At 43.8% G+C, this 25,239-nt stretch overlaps 1 protein-coding gene across 2 annotated transcripts; it reads left to right on the plus strand.

The window, feature by feature from the left end:
- The first annotated feature begins 212 nt into the window (after positions 1-212).
- On the plus strand, positions 213-25,236 carry LOC115593189 (versican core protein-like). Of its 2 annotated transcripts, none has more exons than XM_030436614.1 (16): positions 213-439; positions 2,036-2,113; positions 2,591-3,010; positions 5,070-5,244; positions 5,357-5,484; positions 5,775-6,071; positions 9,088-9,849; positions 13,231-13,415; positions 13,527-14,991; positions 15,332-15,445; positions 15,529-15,642; positions 19,009-19,167; positions 19,988-20,070; positions 21,544-21,688; positions 21,896-22,078; positions 22,165-25,236. In XM_030436614.1, exons 2-16 carry the CDS (start codon positions 2,047-2,049, stop codon positions 22,419-22,421), a joined length of 4,554 nt encoding a protein of 1,517 aa, XP_030292474.1. In that variant the 5' UTR covers positions 213-439; positions 2,036-2,046; the 3' UTR covers positions 22,422-25,236. The 2 variants fall into 2 exon arrangements, with proteins under 2 accessions (XP_030292474.1, XP_030292476.1); XM_030436616.1 differs by having other exon boundaries at positions 22,168-25,236.
- The last annotated feature ends 3 nt before the right edge of the window (positions 25,237-25,239 follow it).

Genomic DNA, 25,239 nt, shown 5'->3' on the forward strand with positions numbered 1-25,239 from the left:
CTCTCTCTCTCTCTCGCTCTCTCTCCATCAGTGCTCTCTCTCCCACTCAGGGTTTCCCCATTCTCACTTCCTCCACCTCCAACTCCCACCCATTCCTCTTCTTGTCACACCGCCCCCTCCCTCTCTCCCTCTCCCTCTCTCTCTCTCCGCACTGGGCGGTGTATTATCGGGTGGTGGAGGAGGAGGAGGTCGGGGTGGAGGTGGTGGGTGGGGGGGTTGTACGGACATGTGCGCCCCTCCTCTTCATAATGTCTGGATAATAGCGGGTGTAAAGTGGATTTGAACTTGCAGCCAGTGCTGAGAGGTGGAAGAGGTCCGAGCAGCAGCGCACATCTGCCGCACCGCTGGAAGGAGCGACGCGGAGGACTTCTGCTGGAAGCGATAAACTGACACAACTGGACTTTTTTCTGGACTTTTTTCTCTTTCTACGTTTTATAAGGTAAGATAATTATTTTTTTAAAATAATTTCCAGCTGAGATTCCTACACAGGACTCTTTTATGTCTGTGTTTTGATGCTGGACGCATGTTTCTCGTCCTTCTGCATCTGGAGGATTTTCTTTTTTGGTTTTTTTTTTTGTTTTTGTTGTTTCTGGGTGGTGGGCAGGAATGTTCCCACACTGATAACACTTCATGATAACAGGCTCATTGATAGAAACTGACACTCGGGACCAATTCGGTCCATTAGCATCTACTGACAGCTTCTAACCACATTTATCACCACAGCTGCTCTGATCCGGTCCTGATACAGCTGTGGTCACACATCTGTCCCACAACCAGACTCTTTTTGCATCTTTAGAATAATTAAATTAACAGTGATTCTTAAATTATTCTTAACTTAAAAGCCTTTTACTGTTTGAGCATGTAATATATGAATCAGAATAAACTTTCATGGGTCCCATTTTTGGGAAGAGTGCAAAGAAATGTAGACATTTTAATGCAAAGCCTCTTAAAGGGATGATTTCATATGTTAATTAATATATATTAAATAAGCCTCCTCTTCCAGTGGTGGACTCAACATCTGCAGCTCCAACAACTTTTCATTTTTCAATCAAACATTTCTGGTTCCTGCTTATTTTAATGTGACTATGTGTTCACTGTAAAACAAACTATTTGTTTTTACTCATATTTAATTATTTTTAAGTTAAATCACTTTAGAGTCCTTCACTATGGTGTTCGATCTGTGTAGTTTGTTTTCATTCATCTGCTGAAGGAGAAAAGTACAGAAGTCCAATTCTGCCAGTTAGAAATAAAAGTGAAATCAAAATGAAGCTTTATAAAAAAAATTGTGTATAATCCCACGGAGGAGGTTATTATCATTATTAGGTATAAAGTCAGAACTATGAAATCAAAATTATGTGATAAAATTCATGATTATGGGATAAAAAGTCATAATTTAAGGAGATAAAAACATCAAAGTTATAAAGGAAAAGTCATAAATATAAGATAAAGGAAGAAAACACTATGAGATAAAAATCAAAAAGTCAAAATTATGACTTTAAAAAGTCAGATTCTGAGATAAAAGTCAAAATTATGACAGAAAGTGAATATTTTGAGATAAAAGTCTTAATAATATGATATAAAGTTGAAATTCTGTGCTAAAAAGTCATTATTATAATATTTAGAAACTCAAATTCTGACATAAATAGTCAAATTTTGAGATAAAAGTCATTATCATTAATTAAAAACAAAATGATGAAAAAAAATGAGTATTTTTAGATAAAAGTCATGATAATGTGTTAAAAAGTCAAAATTATAAGATAAAAAAGTGAAAAGTCAATGTTTATATTATAATCATGACTTACCCTGGGGATATTTGGGTTATTAAATATTTAAAAAGGCCTCTGTAGTTTCTCAGTCGAACAACTGGATTCCATCTGCAGGATTTATGACATCACAACTAGTTTAGAGCCAATCGGGCTCCGGAATGCGACACAGAGTCGAGTGTGATGTGGAAACTTGAAGCATGATGATGTAATCAGGACAACATGACACTTTCTCAGCTTCTTAATATATTTCATTTATGTTTTTTCTCCAGATTGTGTTGAGATGATTCCCCACGTCCTCACACACCTGCTCTGCCTGGTGTGTGTGTGTTCTGCTCGTCCTCAGCCAGGTGAGTCGACGTCCAGCACCTGAGCCCGAAAAACAAACAAACAAACCACCACCGTCTGACGTAGACGTTAGTACTGAGACTGCAGGTCCAACTCTGACAAAGTGGAAAGTGACTTTTACTCCAACACATGACAACTCTGAGCGCAGGCTTTCCAGTAAACTCTGGATACACACACACACACACACACACACACACACACACACACACACACACACACACAAATGTTCAGCTTCCTGCATCTTCGCAGCAGAAATCAGTGTGTGGAGGCCAGTTGCTCCGTCCTTCCTCCACGATCACGATTCTGAAAAATGAATCATCTCTTAAAATTAAAGCTGCTCAGTGCACCAATTTGTGGCAACTGCACATTTATTCCATGGACTGAAAAGTTTGGCCTGGTGACTTTCCTCCAACTACAATAAAATCATGTATCTGCCTCAGGTCTTAAAGTTGCTGACACACACACTTCCTGTTTTCCAGCGTCGCCGCCCTCGATGAAGATGGAGAAGAACTCTCCTGCGACCGGCTCTCTGGCAGGCCGGGTGGTGCTGCCCTGCCACTTCTCCATAACGCCACTCCCTCCGTCACACACCACACCAGCTGCTACACCTGCGCCCCTCCTCCTCGGTCACACCACCCCGAGTCCCGATGACGATCTGAGGATCAAGTGGACCAAGCTGGAGAAAGATGGGGAGAAGGTGGTGCTGGTGGCCCAGCGAGGGATGGTCAAGGTGGGGCCCGAGTACATGAGCAGGGTGTCGGTGCCGAGCCACCCGCTGTCGGTCGGGGACGCCTCTCTGATCATGGTGCGGCTGAGGGCGAGCGACGCCGGGCTCTACCGCTGTGAGGTCATGCACGGGATGGAGGATTCCCAGGACACCGTCAGCCTCAACGTCACTGGTGAGTAAAACAAACACACTCACTGCCAACTCTTCACTTTTATGGGTCGAATTAACAGTTAATATCGAGAGTCTACAGACGCTCCGTGACTGAATCCAGATGTGTGCAGCTGGCAGAGGCGTCACTGCTGCCATCCTAAGAATTCACTCGTAAACATGTTATTTCCTTTAAAGCCGCTGCAGCGATCAGTGATTTTATATCAACTGTATTTATTAACTATATCCACTACAGCTCTACAGAAACCTTTTAGCGTCTTTCAGCTCCTTGTTTTGATTTTTACTGCGACATCTTTAATGTTTCTGTTCACTGTCTCCGCACTAATTACAACTGCCAACAGAACCGTTAGAGTCTAGCTGGTGAACATAGCGGGACGTTTAGCAGCTAAAGAGACGGATGTTTCCCTTCAGGAGTTGGTGGAGACCAAAAACAAGCTAAAAAGCTGAAAGAGAGTGAATGATCGGACTAACATTCATTAGCCGACACAATCATGACTCCAAATTAATGATTATGTTGCTCTGTATCTGCCTTAACAACTTTATAAGGTGATGAAATGTTGTTATTTCCGCTCGTCACGCTGCCCCCAAGTGGCCCAAAAAATAACAAAGAACATTTGCAGGTTTAAAGTTAAAAGTACATATTGAAATTATGCAAGTTTACGTAGTTTATGCATTTTGGTCTTTGTTTAGGCTGTTTTTCTAAGAGTTTAATGCTGTAACTAGGTCACAAAATGTAATTTTCTTTGCCAGGCGACTGGATTTTGCCTCAGAAAAACATACATTTTCAAATTATTCTCTCTAAATTTGAACTTGCACCATGTAAGGCTATATGATGTGGAACCGTTGTGCAGATATGGCACGACATGATCATTTATTTGGAGTGTTGTTTGTGTCCCCCTGCTGAATATAAATCCAGAATTCACGCTCTATCAGCTGTTTGGTGCTGCTGAAGAAAAGACGCTGATGAGACTGAACCAAAAACAGTGAAGTTGTCAGCCATGACACCAAAACAAAGAGCTGAAAGATGCTAAAAAAGGCTTCATAGACACGATAGTAACTGTGGAGGTTACAGATAGGCGACGAGTGATTTCACTGAGCGTTATACGGCTTGTGTATAAAAGTCACAGTCACTTTTTATGTTGGAGTTGCAGTGAGTATCAGGGATTTCCGAGGTTCGGCCGTCTGAGTTCATCCAGTGGAAACCCCAGAGAGCCGCGAGGAAGAATATCTGACAACAGAGCCAACCGTCGCTCCCGGACATTTACACAGATTCCACATTAATACTGAACAGGACTCTTTGTCGTGCAGCTCCACACAAAGACGCTCCCTATGAGTGACACACAACTCTCCATTTAACAACCCCGCTCGGCTATTCACATCCTCCCGCGGCTCTGCCAGGGTTTCCCCTCACAGAACAGAAATAATCCTCCCATCCAGCTCAAAAATAAAGGACCTAATGACACGAGACAACAGCTACATATAGTCCGTGGATGACAGCTGAAAGAGCCGGCTGGCTTGTGTTTCTCTCTACTGTGGTGTAATGATCGGGGTCCTCTATCGCTGGAGTCACTCGATTAAATCTTGAGCCTAATAACGCTGACAGGAAATCCAGGTACACTACAACAGGTCTCCAGTATCACATTTCAGCCATATTTCTTCTTCCATCGTGTCCAAAATCATGTTAGCTTCCACTGTAATCGTTAAGGGTCGTCAAAAATGTTGAATGTTCAAATTATTTACTCACCATTAAAGTGTGTTTACAGGTATTGGGGCTGAAAAAAGTTACATAATAAAGTATTTTGTGACTCCTGAAAAAGCTGCATGTAATCTGATAAACTGCCTCCAGTGATGTCACTTGGTGGCTATGTTGCATTGTGGGTAATGTAGGCACCAGGTTGAGAAAAGGAAGAAGAGTTAGTGGCTTTACAGCTCTGATTCACACCTCTGACTGGTGTCCCAAGCTCATGGGTATTGTAATTATTTAAATCTGCCTTAAAGGAACAGTTCACCCAAAGCTGACAATTAAACCAATTCCCCCGATGGTTTCTGTTTCCTCTCTCCAGGTGTGGTCTTCCACTACAGGTCGAACACCAGCCGCTATACTCTGGACTTTCCTGGAGCTGTGGCGGCGTGTAGCTCTGCAGGCGCCGCCATCGCTACACCCGAACAACTCACGGCCGCTTTTGAGGATGGACTCAACCAATGTGACGCCGGCTGGCTCGCCGACCAGTCGGTCAGGTGTGTGTTTTCAAAGAAAATACCTTTTTTAAGGGCTGAAATATTGACTGATATGAACAAGAGATCTTTTGTAGTTAATTTGTTTTCTGCTACCTTTATTGTTTTTTCTCAGGTATCCGATCACAGTGCCCCGTCCGGGCTGCACAGGTGATCTGATGACCAGACCTGGAGTGAGAACATACGGCATCCGCGACCCCACGGAGAAATACGACGTCTACTGCTACGTGGATAAACTAAATGGTACACGCAGCTGCACTTAAAGGAAAAGTTACACATTCATTCCGAGTGTGTGTTTGGGTTTTAAGTAGACTGTTGGAGCCAGGAGGTGGTTAGCTTAGCTTAGCATAGAGAATCTAGCTCTTCCAGCAGCTTTAAAAATGAATTATGATTTATTAGAAGCATCAGTATAATCTCATAGCTTTCACGCAGCATCCCCACATGTTGCCCTTTAACACAACATCTTCACTTTTACTCAAATACGACCTTACAACACTGCGAGGCACTAATCCTTGTATTTCCTCTTCTTGAAGGCGAGGTCTTTTATCCGCCTTCCCTCAAGGATAAACTCACCTTCCAGCAGGCGAGAGAGGAGTGCGAGAAGCACGACACCGTGATGGCGGCGCCCGGTCACCTGTACGCAGCCTGGAGGGCGGGGTTCGACCGCTGCGACTACAGCTGGCTGTCTGACGGCAGCGCCCGCTACCCCGTCACCACCCCCAGGCCTCAGTGTGGAGGCGGCCTGCTGGGAGTCCGCACGCTCTACAAGTTTGAAAACCAGACCGGCTTCCCTGACCCCACAGAGAAATTTGGAGTCTTCTGCTTCAAAGGTGAGACTGAAACACACGCAGATTCGACTGCTGTCAGTTCTGCCTCCATCATCAGGTGTGATTCAGTGGCTTCCTCCCTCCCAATGCTCAATTATGCACTTCCAGGCCGAATCTCCAACAAATGTTCAAACACAACACGGTCGCCTCTTTGACACGTACAAGAAAGCTGTAGCGAGCTACGTAAACTCCGAGGTGTGATGCAGCACAAACACGCCGTTTATAAGCATCAGAGCGTATAGATGTGGCTGCAGAGAGTGATGACAAAGAACAAACAGCACTGAAACCCTAACAAGAGAAGAATAAACTCCCACTGCCCTGTTTATGGTGAGGCACGTCGTTTTATGAGGGGAAAACCCAACTCATGCACTCTAACATAGATACAGCAGAAAGGGGACAGGTCCCTAATGCTTCACAGCTGGACCCTGCCCAAACACAGACCGACAGACAGACAGAGGGAGGAGAAGGTGGGAGTGTAGACGAGTCCTTCCATAAGTTGCATCATTTAAACACTTCAAATGGGACATTATGTTAGTCGGTGCAGTGTGAGGCAGGTATGCAGCACAGGAACCGATCACACACTTCGAGTACGACGCTTTACAGATGATATAATTGCAAACAGTCACATGTTTTGGCAGCGTGAAGGTACTTTCTGATCCTGGAAGCTGCGTAATGTGTCCTGCCAAGCTTTAAGAGAGGTGGCAGAGCAGCAGGAGAGAGAAGTAAAAGTGACGGTACGGACGAGGACAGACCCCAGCCCCCCCCCCCCCCCCAAAAAAAACCAGATGACGGCAGCTCGCCAAACACATGACATCATATCTGGGTGGGGCTGAACACGCAGCCAGGGTCTCCTTCACGGACCGAAAAGACCAGACCGCGACTAATCCACAGAGACCGCAGGCAGTAAACACCTGTAGAATGTGATGTGGTGGAAGAAGTAAAAGTACACGAGTCTGACTGACATATCAATGCCTGTTTTTCTCATTATCATATCACTGTGACCAGTCATACTCGAGTAAAAGTAAAGATATTATGCTAAAATATTACTTTTGTAGAGTGAAATACATCCACACGAATCATACTGGAGTAAAAGTCCTGAAGTTACTTGTGTTAAAAGTATCAAAAGTACAAGTAAAAGTAAATAAAACACATATTTTCACATGTATGCTATGGGTCGACCAGGACGATCATCGAGTCAGATATTCAGCATTTTTCTCATAATTAATGTTTTTACTTTTGTCTTATTGCCAATAAAATACATGAATTAATGTAATATGAAGAGTAACTAGTAACTAAAATGATCGAATAAATGTAAGTGGAGTAAAAAGTCTTGAAAGCTTGCTTCAAATTATCGCGAAGTGGAGGTATAAAGTGGCGGTAATTGGAAATATATGAATAAAGTACCTCAAAATAGTACTTAAGTACAGTCGTTGAGTAAATGTACTCAGTTACATTCCATCGCTGGCTGTACGTTGGAGAAAAGAAGTGACTTTGGACTCAGCAACAGACATTTTTGCATTTTTCTGACATTTTGTGGATTAAATGCTGATAATGAATGAAAAGAATGGCACTCAGGAGAGCGCATACCTCCGCCAAGACCCAACAGTCCCCTTTTGTAGATTAGAAATATTTGCACTTCAAAATTGTATTTAGTTACAATCCATCACTGTATAAATTAGCAGAAAATGGAAATAGTCCAGTAAAGTTTGTGTCCAATACTCCAATAAATGCACCTCCCGACACTGGGTACCTATGTGCACGAGGAAGAGGAGGGTACAGGCTGCAGAATGGAAAATTAAGATGAAGAAAGGGAAAAAAGGGGAACCCCACCTTTGTCGCCACACCCTCCGTTCCCGTGCATCCATACGTGGCCCTGACAGGCAGCAGGGTGGGACGGAGGGGAGTCCATTACATACCGTTTATTGAAGCATTATGTCAGTGACGTTCAAAGCCCGCTGCTCACTCCCAGGACACTAACTATATGAAGTCAGCACTTAGACCTACACAAAGGACAGCATTGTGTGTGTGTGTGTGTGTGTGTGTGTGTTCGGGAGTCCTATTTCCTGTCTTTGCTCATATGGTACGTATTCCATCATAACGAGATATAAATCTCTGCGAGCATCTCGGGCCATTCTGAAGAGGGCTTTCGCAAACAAAAGCCTCATGGTCTGTTCAGAATTGTAAATATGTTTAGAGAGGGAGAGAAGCGTGTGGTTTGGCGAGAGCTCACCGTGAGAGCGGCTCGAATAGAAAACTCAAGTCTGTTAGCGAGCTGGTAAAACTGTCCTTTCCCCTAAAAACAGGGATATTCTCGGCACATTCAGCCCCTTCATCGGTGACCGTTGTTATTCTGACTCCGCTGTCCGGCACTCTGCAGGCCTGACCTGCTTTATTTTTAACAGGTGACTTCATGTTTCAAAAATTAAAGCTGCTACATGTCCTTTTATAGCCCGCCGCGAGCTGACGGCTGCGCGACGGCTGCTTGATCGGCATCTTCCAGATAAAACGGTTCTGTTTTGTCAGTGAGTCACGACAACGCTGATTCATTCTGTAAACATCTTTTCCTGGATATAACTGATGTGAGCTGGACCTGACTGGACCCAGGTCCCAATTAATGACAAATTGTGTAAACTTTCCTTTGTGTTATTTTTCAAAGCATGCCACAAGATTTGAGTCTGACTCTCTACTTCTTTCTTCGATCCAGAACTTGCCAGATATTTGAGACTCTGATGACTCTAAATGATATGAAAATGAAGATTGTTGAAACTAAAGATATCACCATCAGCCTTAGATGTTCTTTACGGCTAATAAACACTAAACAAAGATGTGAACGTGGTAGACATTGTAACTGTTAGCATTTAGCAAGGCCGTTGTTTACCTGATACCTACCTGATATAATTGGTGTTGTTCCAACAACTTCATACACCAACATCACGCCATCGCAACTGACCAATAACACTGTCCAGCGTGAAACTAACTGCGAACCCAATCTCCTCTTTTCTGTTTCCCCCTCTTACAGCCAAACTACCAGAGCCGACTACCACGAGTCCACCGACGACCCCACCTGAGGTCAAACCTGCCAGCCACACATCCACTCCCGGACCACTCATAGTCCCCGAAACAGCTGAAATTCAAGCAAGAGCGCCGGCTTCTGTCGCGTATTCACAAACAGAGAGACCACACACAGCCTCACCAGACCAACATGGAGCCCCCCACACGGAGAGGGACCACACCACAGCCGCCGTGACCCCGACGCACATGTTCGACGACTTTGACGTTCGAGATTTTAATAACTCACACAGGGTAGAGTCGGTACCGGTTAGGGGAGACGCTCTGATCCCCATGCAGTTCCCTCCTTTACCCACCACCCGCTCGCAGCCCGCACACCTTGACATCTCCCACGGGGGAGAGGACGGAGACCAGGCGGGGTCGGGCCGGGGTGAGAGCAGCGGGGAGGGAGGCAGCAGCGGTGGGGCTGAGGTGGGAGCAGTGGTGAGCCCAACTCAGGTGTGGGTGGAAACCACACCGAGACCACCGCAGCTTCGACCGGACTCTCCAGTGGTGGTCATTCCAGCAATTCCCACCCCAGAACCAGGTCCTCCATCTGGGACCGAAGAGGCGAGGCAACAACCCGCTGTTGTCTTTAAAGAGGATGTCACACCTGGAACCGCACTGACCTTCAACATCGACCAATTGCCGGCCGTTCCTGGAGACGGGGAGTCATCAGCTAAACCACCTTTCCATCTCATCATCGTCAATGTGCACGAGCATAATGACTCAGGTGAGTTAAAGGCGCTTTATATTAAGAACCTGTGTCCTTAAACGAGCTGTCAGGACTTCTGTGACATTAATAACATGTAACACACTAATTTAGTATTTTTTATATCACTCTGTGGAGTATCTTCCAATGCTTCATATCCCTGAAATCTCTACAACCTAAGCTAAAAGGTAATTTAAGTTAATAAACAATATCATATTAATAACAGATTCTGCTAAATGAAAACACAAAGCTTAGAGAACTAAAAGATTTTGAATGTAGAATTATCAACAAAATGTTTCCTATCACTCCACAACATACATTTCTTGACGTTATGATGTCATCACATACCTACAACGTGATTAGGCGGAAGACAAATGTCTAAGTTGCCCGTTGCAAAAGGAGTGAGTGCTCTCCTTATGTTTTTTTAATTTAAATCAGTTTGAGAAGGGTCACGTCAACAATGTTTCCAGGTGCTTTATCACGTGATGACGTCATCACATGATTAATGAAGCCTAAGAGTCTAAGATTCCTGCAGCACGAAGAATGAATTCTGTAGCTCTTACGTTATTTATTTTAGACCGATTTAAACATGATCACGTAAACAATAATCTCCATAAAGTGACCAGCAGGCGGCGCCCTGTGGAGGTAAGTTTTCATAACGTTTGTTAAACATTCAAGGATGTAAAAATGTTCCAGAATATTAGTATGAAGCTGAAAAAGCACTGTATCCGTGTTGGTCTGATTTGGGTGTAATTTAGTTGTTCTCAAAAAGATTTTTTTAAAATCTCAACGGTATTTCTGACTGACATCTGTGACAAATGAAGTTGAGAGAGACGTAACCTTGAATAAACACTTTTACCTGAAGTTTTAAACACTATCCTTCTGTTTGACATCTCTGACCTCGCCTGAACCACAACTCATATTCCCACTTATGTTTACTGTAATTTATTTCCCTCTGCACCTTTCGAAAGCCTTTTGAGCTTTGGGACTCAACAGTCTCACGTTTCACACGAGTCGCTCACTCCTTCAGCGAGGACGTTTATCTGTAAGAGATGTCACAGCAATCTTCTGCGTCTGATTGACTATCTGTTTGTTGCCTACGTAGGAAACAACTACCTTCGTATGTGCATGCTGACAGACTCTCACACACAAACACACACATAGACACACACACAGACACTGTTTGCGGAGCCAGATGTGGAAAGTTATGAAGTCAGTCATCTCTGCTAAACATACTGTAAACACATCACAGTGTCTCTGGTGGGAAAGCAGCAGAGCCTCATGAATAGTCAAATACATCCGAGCAAATGAGTGTTTCCCTTCACCTTCCTTTTTCTCACACGTCGCTTAAAGACCCGCTGGTGGTCCGATGTCCGGAGTGATTATCCTCCGCTCTGGCTAGCTGTGGCGTTTAAGCATCTGCACAAAGAGACGGCGACAAACCACAAATTGTCAAATCCTTGTTGGCTTTTCTCGAGGGAGCTGCCTGACTTGCCGTAACTAACAACTTCTCCAACAATCTCTTAAAATCTCTTTCTTTCCCCCAAATTACTCTGAATCGGTTGTACTTCCACCATGGAGGGTTTACTGAACAGGCTAGCCAGGCACGAGGTCTCAGGGGGGCCGCAAAGTCCGAACGTCTGCTTAAAGTGACTAACGTTTCTTGGTTCCAGTCAAAAAGTACCATTTGGATGTTTACTTCTCTCACTGATGTTTTAATAGTGAACATATTCTGCATCATCTATATTTTTGTTAATTTTCTTCTGCATAATCTCTCAGCTCCTCAAGATTCAATTCCAATTCTGATTTCTACGATGCGATCATGAAACGATAATCGATGCACCAAATCTTTTTTTATTCCCACGCATTATTAATGTTGACCAGCTGTGTGATGCTTCCTACTTTCAAAAGCTATTTACAATGATCCATTATTAGAAGATAAAGATGAATTTACTTTCATTATCTCAGCTAACGGTCAGCCAACCTCACCAAAACTCAAGATGAAGCCTAGCTTAGAACGTAAACATGCGTTTACGTCCGTAACGTTTCACCATCCAGCTGGTTCAGCTGTAAGTAATGTTCAGCCCCTTCTTACAAAATAATTTGGGATGCATTTAAGAATCTACTTCATTAGGCCAACGTCATTGAGGTAAAGAGTGAGATCAAGGCACGAGGCAGGCTTGATGCTTGGGTTTGCCTTTGGCCTCAAAATCAACAAATATGAGAGTGAGGGTTGGTGCAGGGGCCACTCACACACCCCCCGTACCCTCACTCAAATTACAGTCCTTACATGTTTGTTACCCCCTACCCAGCCAAGCGGTGCCATCTTCCAGCGGTTGTGTTTATTATTGAAATGTTGAAGGCGTATTCTGTTGCAGAGGTAATACATCATCACCTACAGCAGGCTCTGGTTTGTGTGAGGCCCACAGGACTCACTGTTTCCACTTCTTGAGGAAATTAGCAAAATTGAAGCATTGAGTGTTTTAATGAAAACTTCCTGTTTGATGCGGTATGAAGTTCTGAGTCACACAGAGGGACTTTTGACTTTGGGCGGCATGTTGTGGCTAACGTAGGTTAATTGGATTTGTCCAGTTCAAAGACGGGCTCCCGGTCCGGTCACAGCGTGCGTCTCAGGTCTTTGTTTACGTCACGTCGTGCACATTCTTACTCCAGTTCCCACCATATAGCTTCCATGTGTACCATAAAGTCTTAATGAACAGACACAGGAGTGCTTTGTTAGACTGCAGCCCCTGGCGTCGACTGACCTTAATCATAAGCTGACTGTTAACCATCCAGATATAAACTTTGGCTTGTTTTAATAAACATCAGACACAAGCTGCTCTGAGAAACTGAAATACAACAACCGAGACACTAAACCAAGAAAGTAGAGTTGTTGTTTAAAGTTTAGAGAAACTCACAGGTTTGGTCAAGGTAAGAATCTGGTTGACTGTCGCTGTAGGAGAGAGTTGCAGAGTGAGAAAGGAAGTCGGCAACAAGAATTAATGTAACTTTAAGCTTTCAAATATTACCTTGTTTGGGAATTTTTGAGCCTGAGTCCCTTCAGGTAGATTTTGATCATCAATGTGGTGGTTAAATGGTTTGTTCAAGAACAGAAAAGCCAGTTTGACCACAGGATCATTTGTGTTTATTCACCCCAAACAGCTACTTTAATTAGCTCTACATTAGCCACACGCTACCGAGCAACAGCAAGCACTGAGGGTGTTTGTGTGTGTATGTGTGTTTGATTTCAGGTCAACTCTTACTAAGCTCAGCACTCACCAGAGACTCTGGTTCTCAACATGTTTGGCAAAATGTTGTCAAGGTGCCTCAATGGAGGAACAAACAAATTGTCCTTGACCTTTAAACTTGGCATCTTATGTATCTATTTCTGTTTGTCTCTAGTTAGCCGTATCCTGGACCTCTTGAACAAACCTGGGAATGGCATCTCCAATTCCATCTTCCCCCAGTTCACCGACCTCTCTCAGATTACCAGTGAAGCTGTTCAGGGCAGCGGAGACGTTGATCCACTGGAGGCTTTGCCCATCAAGCTGCCACCTACTGTCAGCTTTGTCAATGGAAAACATGAGGTACCGTCTGTACACTGGAGTATTTACAGTAAATAACATGATGATGGTAAACCAGGTCCTTTAAAAGACACCTTGCTGATTATTAACTTGTACTTTTTCGGATCCTTTCAGGTGACATTGGAGCCAGAGCTGCCAGAGGAAGCCAGAGGAGATCAGTTTGAGACGGCCACTCCCGTTCAGGTAGGTGAGGTGGAAGTAGAAGAGGAGACGGAAGTGGAGACCGCGACTCCCTTTGACTACGGCGCCATAGAAATCCACACTGAGGAGACACCTACAGAAGAAATCAGTGATGCAGTCACTCATCCGTTCACATACCCAGATGTATCAACAGAATCGGAAGTCGATGTCGACAAGGTCCCTGATGTTTTCACTGACTTTGATGGTATCAAAACTCAAGAATCAGGAGATCAGATGGCAATGAGCACCACCACCATGACCCCACTCCCTGCCTCATCAATGATCCCACTCCCTGTGTCATCAACAACACCATCGGGCCCGGCTCTCCCTGGTGACTCCACGCCGGCCACTAATGGGGTCAACACCTACGAGGACATGGAGGGCTCTTCAAACAGTTTAACTGATGATGAAGCAGGTGCTGTACAGGAAGGCTCTGCAGACGACGCTCTTACCACCCCAGCCACAGGTAGTCAGTCCGTTGTCATTACTGATGAGACAGAAATCGGAGAGACGGAGTCTCCGACTTCAATCCCAAAAACACAGTCACACGAAACCACCCCACAGACTCAGACGGAAGACTTGGAAGGGTCTGCCTCTGGAGAAGAAGATGAGGCTTCAGGACAAGACGCTTACCCACCAGAGATGAAGGAGGAGGACGGAGGCTCAGGTGCAGAGCAGCTGTCCGGAGAGGGGGAGGGCTCGGGGGAGGGCTCGGGGGAACAGGGTGGTCTGGTTGGCCTTCGTAGAGAGGTCATCGCTACTGTTTTACCAGATGTGGCAGTTTTGGCTTTTGGAGACCAAACCACACGCAGTGCAGACACCAAGGACATAACCTCAGCACCTACCACACCAAAATACTCCACACACCCCTCCCTTGCTGTCACAGATGATAAGAAACATCCCGCTGTTACCACCAAACCAGCAGCCACAACAACTGAAGACCACACCCCACCAACCACAGAGCTTTACAGACTCAAGACGGACCAGTCCACCAAACCCTCAAAGCAGTTTGTAAGCCAGGCCGAGCAGGCCACCACAACCTCCACGCAGTTTGTAAGCCGGACGGAGCAGGCCACCACAACCTCCAAGCAGTTTGTAAGCCGGACGGAGCAGCCCACCACAACCTCCACGCAGTTTGTAAGCCAGTCGATGCTTTCCACGACTTCGCCTTTGTACACTTTCGACCACAGCCCCCACTCCGTCCCCCAGTGGGCTCTGATCCCTGACCCCTCTGCCACCCTTCTACCGGACGATGATTCTGAGGACTATGACAAAGAGGTAGTCGCACCTCTGCTGGAGTCTCGCCCTCAGATGCCAGAAAAGACCCCGGCGACACAGCAACCAGAGAGTGGCACTGAATCAGCTTATTCTGTGGAGGCCAGCACTGTGAATGTCAGAGGTACATCATCCTCACTGTTAGTGGTTTGTGGTTGCAGTGGTGTAAACATAACAGTAGCTTAATTTTAGTGGTTAACCTCCCTTATCCCTGTCTGAACACTGCAAACTAAACTCCTCATACACAACACAGAGCAGAAGCTATCGTTATACCCCACAAAATGATGTTAGCTAATAATAGTCTTGGTTTTAGAAGCATCATATGTAGGTACGCTAGTTAGCCGGGCAAGCTAATGTAGCTACAACACTTTAATATGAGGAGAAATACAAGAACTACCGATCCTGAGCACTACTAATGATCCAGTTACTGGTGTGATTTTTAACAGATTGTGTCATTTGTGCAGATCTCCTGCCTTGCACCACCAATGTGTGTCAGAATGGAGGCTCCTGCTACAAGAAAGGAGCGCAAAATATCTGCGTGTGTGCACCTGGATACACCGGGCAGCTCTGTGAAACAGGTACACATTGTTCTCCACACTGACCCCCAAACTCAGTGATGAATGATGAGGAAATAATACAGGCTTGTGTTGTGTGTCTGCAGATGTCGACGAGTGCCAGTCGAACCCGTGTCTGAACGGAGCCACCTGTCTGGATGGAGTCAACTCCTTCACCTGTCTCTGCCTCCCCAGCTACACGGGAGAGCTCTGCGAACAAGGTGAGCTGCACCTGAGTAATGACAAAATGGGGCTGTCACACAGAAAGTGTAGAAAACCAAGATAGTGCTGCAGTCTTCAGGTTCATTTTTGCCCGCTCTACAGAAGAAAATAGATACGTCCATCTCAGTGATGTAACCATAACTGTCCACATCTACTCTGGGCTCGATGTTAAGCAAAACATCCACTAGAGGCAGCTCAGCGTCAAGAGTTCCTGACAACAGCAAACCTGGTGACAACAAAGGAGAAGCTCATAAGAAAGAGGCAAAAATGGGATAAGTTGATAGAAAATGTCAGTTCCAGTACTTTTAGATATTCGCCATCGTCATACCTTCAAACTCTCCTGATTTCCGTTGGAGTTTCTCCATTTTCAACCCCACTGTGGGAATTTCACCCAATAATCTCCCGATTTCTTGGTGATAGAAAATCAAATGGGTGCCTCTGCACGGGATATGTGTCGTGGCACCTGGCAACCCAATCCAGAGGGAGAGGGGAGCGTGTAGCTTTCTGAAAATGTGGTCAAATTTAGATCAAACTAGGATATATATCTTCGAAAAACAGTCCGTGAACACGGAATAGTACAACTCATATGCAAAGTGATGGCATTTGCAAGTAGCCCAGCTTATTTTGAAAAGGTTTCCAACAGTCCCCTTTAATTCAACCACGCGTTATCTAATATCAAATATAATCCCTATTTTTACTTGAATCCACATCAAATTGTACTCACTCAGAAATACCAGTGGCCAATCTGGTTTCTTTCATCAGGATTCATGGATTATTCCCTGAGAAATTAACAAGAATGTGAAAAAAAACGCTATATGCTATAATTTCTGGATCTGTCCCTTTATCCGGATCGGCACCAAAAGTCATTGGTGTCTCTTCTGGGCTGAGACTCTTCCTCCATGAAAGTTTAGTGGAAATCCGTTGAGTAGTTTTTGTGAAATCCTGCTGACAAACCAAGCAACCAACTAGGAATCGGACACGGGTGAAAAGTATGGACAGAGGGCTCCATCCATATCCGTATACGTTTCAGTTTCACTTCTTATTTGTCTTACGAATGACGGCCAGAGCTACATCAAAATAAAATCCAAGCTGATAAATATAAACGCATTTATAGGAGGCCTACAACATATGTAGTAGCTACTTGTGCACACACAGCGACACACATGCAACACAGGTGGACAGTAAAAGCGTGTAGTCTTCAGTCATGACAGCGTCTGCTGCTCAGCTGTCTTCCAGCACTGGGTGTTGGCTCCTCAGCAGATTAGTTCCAGCTCCTCGTCCAATATTTCTGCCATTACTCAGCAACTAATCGAGGTTCAGGCACAGAAAAAAGCAGACTCCAGGGATTAATACTTTCCATGAAATCTACCAGCTTCCAGAGAGTCTCAGATCTCTCTCTCTCTCCCAGTATTCTCTGAGCAAAAGTATGAAATGGAAACGATAAGGACACGATTTTATATAGTCGGGTTTGGTAGTTATTGTAAGTCATAACACTGGACTAATGGCTGATCGAGCAGGGAATGCATTGTGAATAACAGATTTAATAGGGTATTATCCCTCAGGTAGTAAAACAATGATTGTTAAACTTTTGTTGATATTCTTTTCAGTGAATTTTATTATCTATGAAGGGGCAGATGATTGAAACAACACCTTAAACTGAAGAAGACCGGTGTGTCACATACAGTAATTGATAGTAGATTTCATAGTCTGGGACAAGATATTATCCTGTACACTTTAAACTTGATTTTATACATAACGTTGCCCTCAAGTTGGTGGATTTGGAGCTGTAACAATGAACCTACTGCAGCTGCACAACAACAACTTTGATTTGTTTATTTCTCCATCAAACTCTGTTGTTGGGGCCAAAGACAGACTGAGACCGAGAGTTTGAGGTCCAGCTGGGGGATAAAGGGCCCCTTCGCTGAATGAGCTCAGTAACACACAGTTGGACTTCATTAACTCTCACAACTCTCCAGTTGTCTGCAGGTCAAAAAGCACACAAACACAAACACACACAGTACAGTTAATGTGCAACACACACAGTATGTTCGATACACAACGACTTTAAGCCATATAATCAGTTCTCGGCTTTGTCAGGCTCGGTAAACAATGGATGTTTTGTGTCAGTGGCTTCAGAATAACGCGTGCGCCAATAAAGCCCTGATGGAAAGTTGCTGTCGAGGCTTGGGGGTATTAGCTATCGTCAGCCCCGCTTGCATCTTAATAAGCCCACTGTGCAGCCACCTGGAGGGTCAGGTGAGGTCTCCAGGCACCTCAATAAATGACTCTCCTTCTGGCACTTTGAAAATGGCGTAAGAGTCCGTCGAGTACAGAAGGCCACCCCTCCAAAACTCCATCCAGAAGAAGAGGGAGAGCTCGACCGAGTCCGAGGCTGTATTTTACCACTGATTCAATGCCACACAGCTGCAAAAGCTTTCTGGCAAAATAATAGAGCAATTATCTGTTTTTTTTTTTTCTTTTTTTGTCTTCTTTCCACTGGCAGAGAAAAGCTCGGAGAGGACAGCGGTGTCTGTGGCTCTTTATCCACGAGAAAACACTCAGCTCCAGTCAATAATTCACATCCAAGCTTCTACGTTATGATGTAAACACCGCACACATGTAATGGGATGTAACTGAGTACATTTACTCAAGTAGGCCTACTGTACCGATGCTCAATGTTGAGGCACTTGTATTTAAATATTCCCCATACATACTTCCACTTCACTAGATTTTGGAAGCAAATGTGAAACTTTTTCCTCCGCTACATTTATATAATAACTTAAGTTAGTAGTTACTTTGCAGATTACATGTCGGATCAGAGCCAAAGAAGCACATTTATACATTAATTAAAGACATTTTTAATTAGTTTTACCAAAGTGAAATTGATATTTTAACAAGATATATATTCACTTTTACTCAAGTATGACCTTTAGGTACTTTATACAACACTATGCTGACTGTATGTACAATTTTGAGGTACTTGTACTTGAGTTTTTAGCTACTTTATTCTGTACCACGACATTTATTTGATAACTTGAGTTACTAATGAGTCGCCCATGATAAACGTTCCTTACGCTAGCTTGCTAATGCTAGCTAGCTAACATTAGGGCTGCATGCTGAAGCTCTCAGCCATTTTTACTTCTTTTCCACAAACTGGCAACCACCAAGACTGTTGATGCTGATGAAAAAAAATGATTAATTCACCTTTCTACAAGCTCTGTAGATGTTTTATTTTATTAAAAAATGATTTATCTCACGTTATCAACACCTTTAGCTATCAGGCCGGCTCTCCTCCACTTGAACATGTCTGCTCTTTGGATGGACTGCAGTTGTTGAACAGTTTATTTCTCCCTCTTTCTTCACAGACACGGAGCTTTGTGGATTTGGTTGGCAGAAGTTTCAGTCTCACTGCTACAAGTACTTCACACACCGCCGGACCTGGGATGCTGCAGAGAGGGAGTGTCGGCTGCATGGCGGCCACCTGGCCAGCATCCTGTCGCACGAGGAGCAGCTGTACGTCAACCGTAAGTCACGCAAACACGTCGCATCACAAGCTTTCTCGCACGCTTTTCACAAGATGTTCAGACATTTTATGCGAGACTGTTTATCTCGAGGTGGAACAGGGATTTGATGAGTTTCTGCGTCAATCGCTGCAATTGCAAAACTGCAACTCTCCGGAGGGGAATGTTTATTTCAGTTGACCTTTATAAATGAAATATCGGGGGAATTCACATCCAATTACAAATAATAGCAGTGATGCAGCATTAAATTCTCCCAACGTTATTGCAAAAACTATGATTAATTTTTGTGCCTTCCACTGATAACTTGAAGAAAGTATGTGTGTTTCTTTGAAGCAACCTTGCCTGTAAAAAACTGTGCTGCTGTTTTAAAGGTCGCAGCACTTTTAAATGCAGTGTGTTTGGATGGAGATCTGTCTCTGATCTAATCCAATGATGAGTGTCAGTTAGATGAAATAAAGTTGTTTGAACGGAGAGTTTCCATAGACAGCCAGAGTCTGAGCTGCATGAGAGCTTTCTCCCGGTTTATTGGAGACTCTGCTGACAGACGGAGATGGACTCGTGCCATTCACCGAAGCAGCTCGGCCTGGAGGTTTCCTCTGCTCCCCGCTCTCTTGTTTGTTCACACGTTTGATAAATCAAAAGTCCTCCTGCTGTCACACACATGTTCAAAACCGCAAACTTGTAAATCAGCACATCGACACTTACTCCGTCTCCCCTCATTCCTCTCCAGATTCCCTTGGTTGCTAAATAATCCTGATCATGTGCTTCTCTTCCCTGAACGCAGACTGAAAGTTAGACTCTGGTTTTGTTTTGCCCCCTGCAGGTCTGGGCAGTGACTATCAGTGGCTCGGCCTCAATGACAAGATGTTTGAGAGAGACTTCAGATGGACGGACGGCAAGCCGATGGTAAGACAGTTTTGCTGGATCGGTCCGTAGATGCAACGTGAAAATTACATTTCTATTCAGCAGAGGCTGCAAAAGTCCACACATTCTCTCCTCCAGTAGAAGTTCAGATACTAAAAAAAAAGACTCTGGAAAAAGTAGAAGAACGGATTGAACCTCTTTACTCAAGTTAAAGTCAAAATTTGATAGGATAGGATTTGTCCCAGCTGTTCCTAAAAGCACCACAAAGATAGTCTCATTCCCAGGATGTCGAATAGCCACATTTTGGTTTGGCTTGTTACTTTAGTTTGACACATTTGAGGGGAACAATAGATTATTTTTATTTTGCGTTATTGCACGCCACCTTATCAGTACACATCATGCAGGGCAGACGTAGCGACATGTTACGACGTAAGAAAACGTAAACAGACAGAGAGGGAGACTGGAATGTGGAGAAAAGGCGTGTTAGTGTCTCGTATCTGCAGAGAGTTTCTGATTTTCTCTCTTTGTTGCTGCTCGGGACGCTTTACCAACCCAACATGTGTCTATTTGACGTCCTGGGAATGAAACTCAACAATCAACTGTCTTTGTGGTGCGTTCAGGAACAGCTGGGACAAATCCGACTGATTCTACCTTTAACTTTAACAGTCTTTGAATTATATTAATATGACCTGAGCTTCAGTTAGCTTTTATTCCAGTCGAGAGTCTTTCTTTACACATGTATCTCTTTTTCTGCTTGAGTAAAGAACGTGTGGACTTTTGCTGCCAGCTCTGGTTGAATTAAACCAGAAACATCAATTACATCACTTCCTGTGTGCTGCCAGTGATGCGGCTCCTGCTCTGCGGATCGTCTCCTGACCCAAACACGCTGCGCTCATCTGCGCTCCTCAGTCGCGATGACACATTCTCACACACATTGTGCGTCTGCTGGGAACGATCAGCTGTTGGAGCATGTGAGCTGAGCTCTGCAGTGAAAAGTGGGGCCTGGAATGTGATACTGGGGGGACGCTGCAGTCGTAATGTGTTATCATTCAGAGCCGAGGCGCACCCTCACTGGGATGAACTTGGCCTGTGCAACATCATGCGTGTGCTCTTGTGGGTTAAACAAGCTAAAGCAGATCTTTGGTGTCTTTCCTCCTGCATGTCAGCTACAGGATGCTTTCAGTGTGTTCAGGCCCGAGGCGTCGGTGTCCCAGCAGCACCACTGTCTGCTCCTTCTGTGAATTACATCCAGTCACATGTGTTGAGCGATCACCGTCTCCTCATGAGGATGGGTGGTGCTTTCACAGCCCTGATGCACACATATGTATACGATTCAGCAGTATTGACAGTGGCGAGCTAATCGCGGAAAGCATCTTGAAATCTTTTTGGCATGACTCAGCAGCGACCCGGTTGTGAGCGTCCTCGCAGGGATTGAGTAATCCGTCCGCGTTTATTGGGAAGTTTATTGGGTGTTTCACAATAAAGTCTTAACGGCGAAAATGTGTGTTCCGACAGCAATACGACTTCTGGAGGCCGAACCAGCCCGACAGCTTCTTCCAGTCCGGAGAGGACTGCGTGGTGATGATCTGGCACGAGGGAGGGCAGTGGAACGACGTGCCCTGCAACTATCACCTGACTTTCACCTGCAAGAAGGGAACAGGTACGCACACATGGAAACACAAATGAGTGCTGCGTATCATTTGAGGTGTCTCTGCTGGAGTCAGACAGAGAATCTGAGGGTGTGGAGCTTCCATCTTGTTACTGAAGTTGTGTTTTTTAAGCTCGATCCATACTAAAGACTAGAAGTTACGATATCTTTGATTTAAGATATCTTAAGTTGCTGCATCTTCTTGTTTTCTGCCATCAGTCTCATGCGGGCAGCCCCCTGTGGTGAAGGACGCTCGTGTCTTTGGGGCCATGAAGTCTCGCTACGAGATCAACACCCTGCTGCGTTATCACTGTAAACAGGGCTTCATCCAGAGATTCACCCCCACTATACGCTGCCGGGCCAACGGCCAATGGGACGTCCCCAAAGTCACCTGCACAAGCCGTGAGTACTCCTGTTTAAGAAGTTTGGTTCTGAATCAAGAGGCTGTACAACATGTTTTTAATGCTCTGCTCCATCCGTCTCCACAGCAGCAACCTACCACAAGTCACTTACTCTCCGGCGCCGCAACAACCAGAATAATGAGCAACAAAACCGGCACCACAACCACCACATCGAGCACAAGACTCACCAGAAGCCCAATCACAACGGAGAGCAACAACAACAAAGTTACAACATCTTACAGAGCCTCATCAAGCCTTTTTTCCAGAACCGAGTGGAGCAGCCGCAGAGGGAGAAGAGGCATCAGCGGGTCCAGACGCACACTGAGGATCAGATGAGACACTGATTGGGTTTGTTTCTTTTTTTTTAAATCAGCTTAGCGGTGGCAGCCAAACACAGCAGGCTGTCTTCGCCGGTCCAGAGGCATCTACAGACAGAGGGATGCACTGAACTGTCTACCAACGGCTCCCAAAAGGACGAAGGGACACGATTCACCCGTATAAACAAGTCCAAAAACACTCCAGGATCTGAACTGCAACACGAGTGACACTTTAGTTTTAATTTGTAAAGTTAGCTCATTGATCATATCGAGTTTCTAAACAAGAAGACTGGTGCCTTAATGGCTTCACTGTGTGGGACTCTTAATACACCACACGAGGATCTGTGAGTCATCACTGTTCTCTGATCAGGATCTGAACACGATCTGTCAGCCCAGAGGTGCCCTGTGGAGTTTACTTTCATTGTTTCTCACCAGAACTCATTTTCTTGTATTCTTGAGGTTTAGTGAGTTTGTTGTAAATCTAACTTTTTGTGGAATTTCAGACCTCTGTTGTTTATTTCCATGTTTGCTGGTCAGGAGACTCTCGACGGTTCTGCCCGTCCTCAGCAGAAAAGCAACCATATAGGTCATCTGTGAAAACTACGGAAGCCCTGAGGGGCAAACATTTATGTTAGTGGGAAAAAAAAGTTTTGCCACGATAATCTTTAAAGTTTTTTTCATCCCTAAAATGAAATCGCTAAATTTTATACATGGAAAAATGATGTCATGCATGAAAACATTTTTTTTTTTCAGGATTTTCTTTTTTCTTTTTTTTATTTGCGAAAATTCTTTTTTTTTATTTGTGAAACCGACTGAAATTTCATTTTCAGGGCATTAAAATGTTTTCAGGCATGAAAGTGAGTGATCTGTTTTTTCAGGCACATATTTTTTCATGAATGAAATCCCTAACCCTGATTGAATTTGTCTTTTTGGGAAACAGAAATTTTCTGTTTCTCTAATGGACAGGAAAAGAAAATATCCCGAAATTGTTTTTTTTTCACTTTATTTCATATTCTCCTGAAAAAAACACAAAACATTTGGTTTCACGAATGGGAAAAAAGAATTGTAGTGAAATTTTCTTTTTTTTTTTCTTTTTTATCCATTCATGTGTGAAAGTGACAAAAATGTTGTTTTCCAGAGAAACTTTTTTCATGCTTGAGTGATTTTTGGATTTTATTTTCATGTATAAAATTGAGAGAATCTTTTTCAGGTGAAACATATTTTCAGAGTGAATTTTCATAAAAAAAAAACAAGAATACCCGAAAAATCATTCAGGTTCATGAACGGAAACTTATTATTTTTTTTAACTTGGTATCACATTCTCCTGAAAAAAAAAATAATTTAGTTAAACGAATGGAGAAAAAAACATTCCTCAAGAAAAAAAAATGTTTCACTTGGTTTTTGTTCTCCTGGGGAAAAAAAAGTTTTGGATGAAAAAAAACAAAATTATGAAAAAAAAAAAAAAATGTGTTCGCACACGGAGGAGGTCGAGGTGGACAGTGGCAAAAATTACTTCTTTGTCAAAACTGAAAAGAGGCAAAAGATTAAGAAACGCAGACATTTTGAGACAGCTGAGTTAATTTCTTCCTCATTCATCATCTTCTTACACCGACTGATGTTTACACCTGTCCTCACCTTGCAGGTCGTAGCGGGCCCTCGACAGTCTCCTCTCTGTTGATGCATTGTTACGTCTCTTTGTACCTTTCATGTGCAGTGAACAGCAGAACCTTGTTTCACAGAACATGTTTCTTTGTACGTTGTTATTTTCCAAAACAGGGACCCACCTTTAAAAATCTTTAATGCTCTATAGTGCAACTAGTGGTCATAAACTCCACAGGGTGCCTTTGATTTTTGGGACAATATGGCACATACAAACTGGAGGCATCAGTGAAACACATTAGAAATAGTTGTTGTCGTGTTGATAATTTAGAATTCATCACTTTAAATTATGATCACAGAACATTTGTCCACATTTCGGTTTGTTTTTATCCATTTTTTCCTGCTTAATGTCCTGTGTAGATTCTTGTACAAAATGAGATAAAGGTTTTGTTGTTTGTTTTTTTTTAAAAAAGGGAGCGGGGGAGATTTAAAGAGCGGCGCGCACACACACACACACACACACAGCTGGGGAGGAGATTATTATGAATGTGTGGTGTGTGTGTGTGTGTGTGCGTGCTTTGGTTATTAATCATAGGATATATAATATAGATACTATATGAAGCCATATGAATTTAACTTATTGTATACTTTAAAGCTATGAAAGGACTGTGATATTAAATAAAGGTCATTGGAACTGAAGCGATTCTGTTAATGATGACTTCCTTTGCTGTTTACACATTTCTGTAATGAAAACATCTTATCATGTGCTGCCGTCGTTTGTCGAGCTATCGATGCTTTTTACTGCGCTGTGACTCAAAATCAACCCAACGGATTCATCGCCGAAATGCTCCTGATCGCTCTGAACGTCGACCTCAGCTGGAGGTGCGACGGTTAAAGACGATGCTTTCTCCTACAGATCTGGAATCTGTGCTTTTAATCCAACAAATAAGGGAATGTGAAAAATGTGCAAACATACGCTACAAGAATTTTTTTATGCATTTGACCTTCTCCTCTTCATGTTCTCTATCCATTTTCCTTTTGATATACATAATGTTTGTTAATGCATATGCATTTTTTTTTACTCCATGTGGGTTCACTGTATCTGTGGCACAAGAGCTTATTTTTATGTAATCATTGTTTCTTTCTCAGTTTTAATTTTTGTAAAAAAAAAAAAAAGTCCATCATCCTGATTTCAATGTCTTTGTCAGCTGTGTGTGCAATAATAGGAACTATTGTAACAAAACCT

The sequence above is a fragment of the Sparus aurata genome, chromosome 12 (assembly GCF_900880675.1).
Source record: "Sparus aurata chromosome 12, fSpaAur1.1, whole genome shotgun sequence".
Taxonomy (NCBI): domain Eukaryota; kingdom Metazoa; phylum Chordata; class Actinopteri; order Spariformes; family Sparidae; genus Sparus; species Sparus aurata.

Coding starts and splice junctions, on each gene's coding strand:
- LOC115593189 (XM_030436614.1), top strand. CDS start 2,047: ATGATTCCCCACGTCCTCACACACCTGCTCTGCCTGGTGTGTGTGTGT. Junction 5,245..5,356: donor CTCGCCGACCAGTCGGTCAG/GTGTGTGTTTTC, acceptor GTTTTTTCTCAG/GTATCCGATCACAGTGCCCC. Junction 19,168..19,987: donor GGAGCAGCTGTACGTCAACC/GTAAGTCACGCA, acceptor TGCCCCCTGCAG/GTCTGGGCAGTGACTATCAG.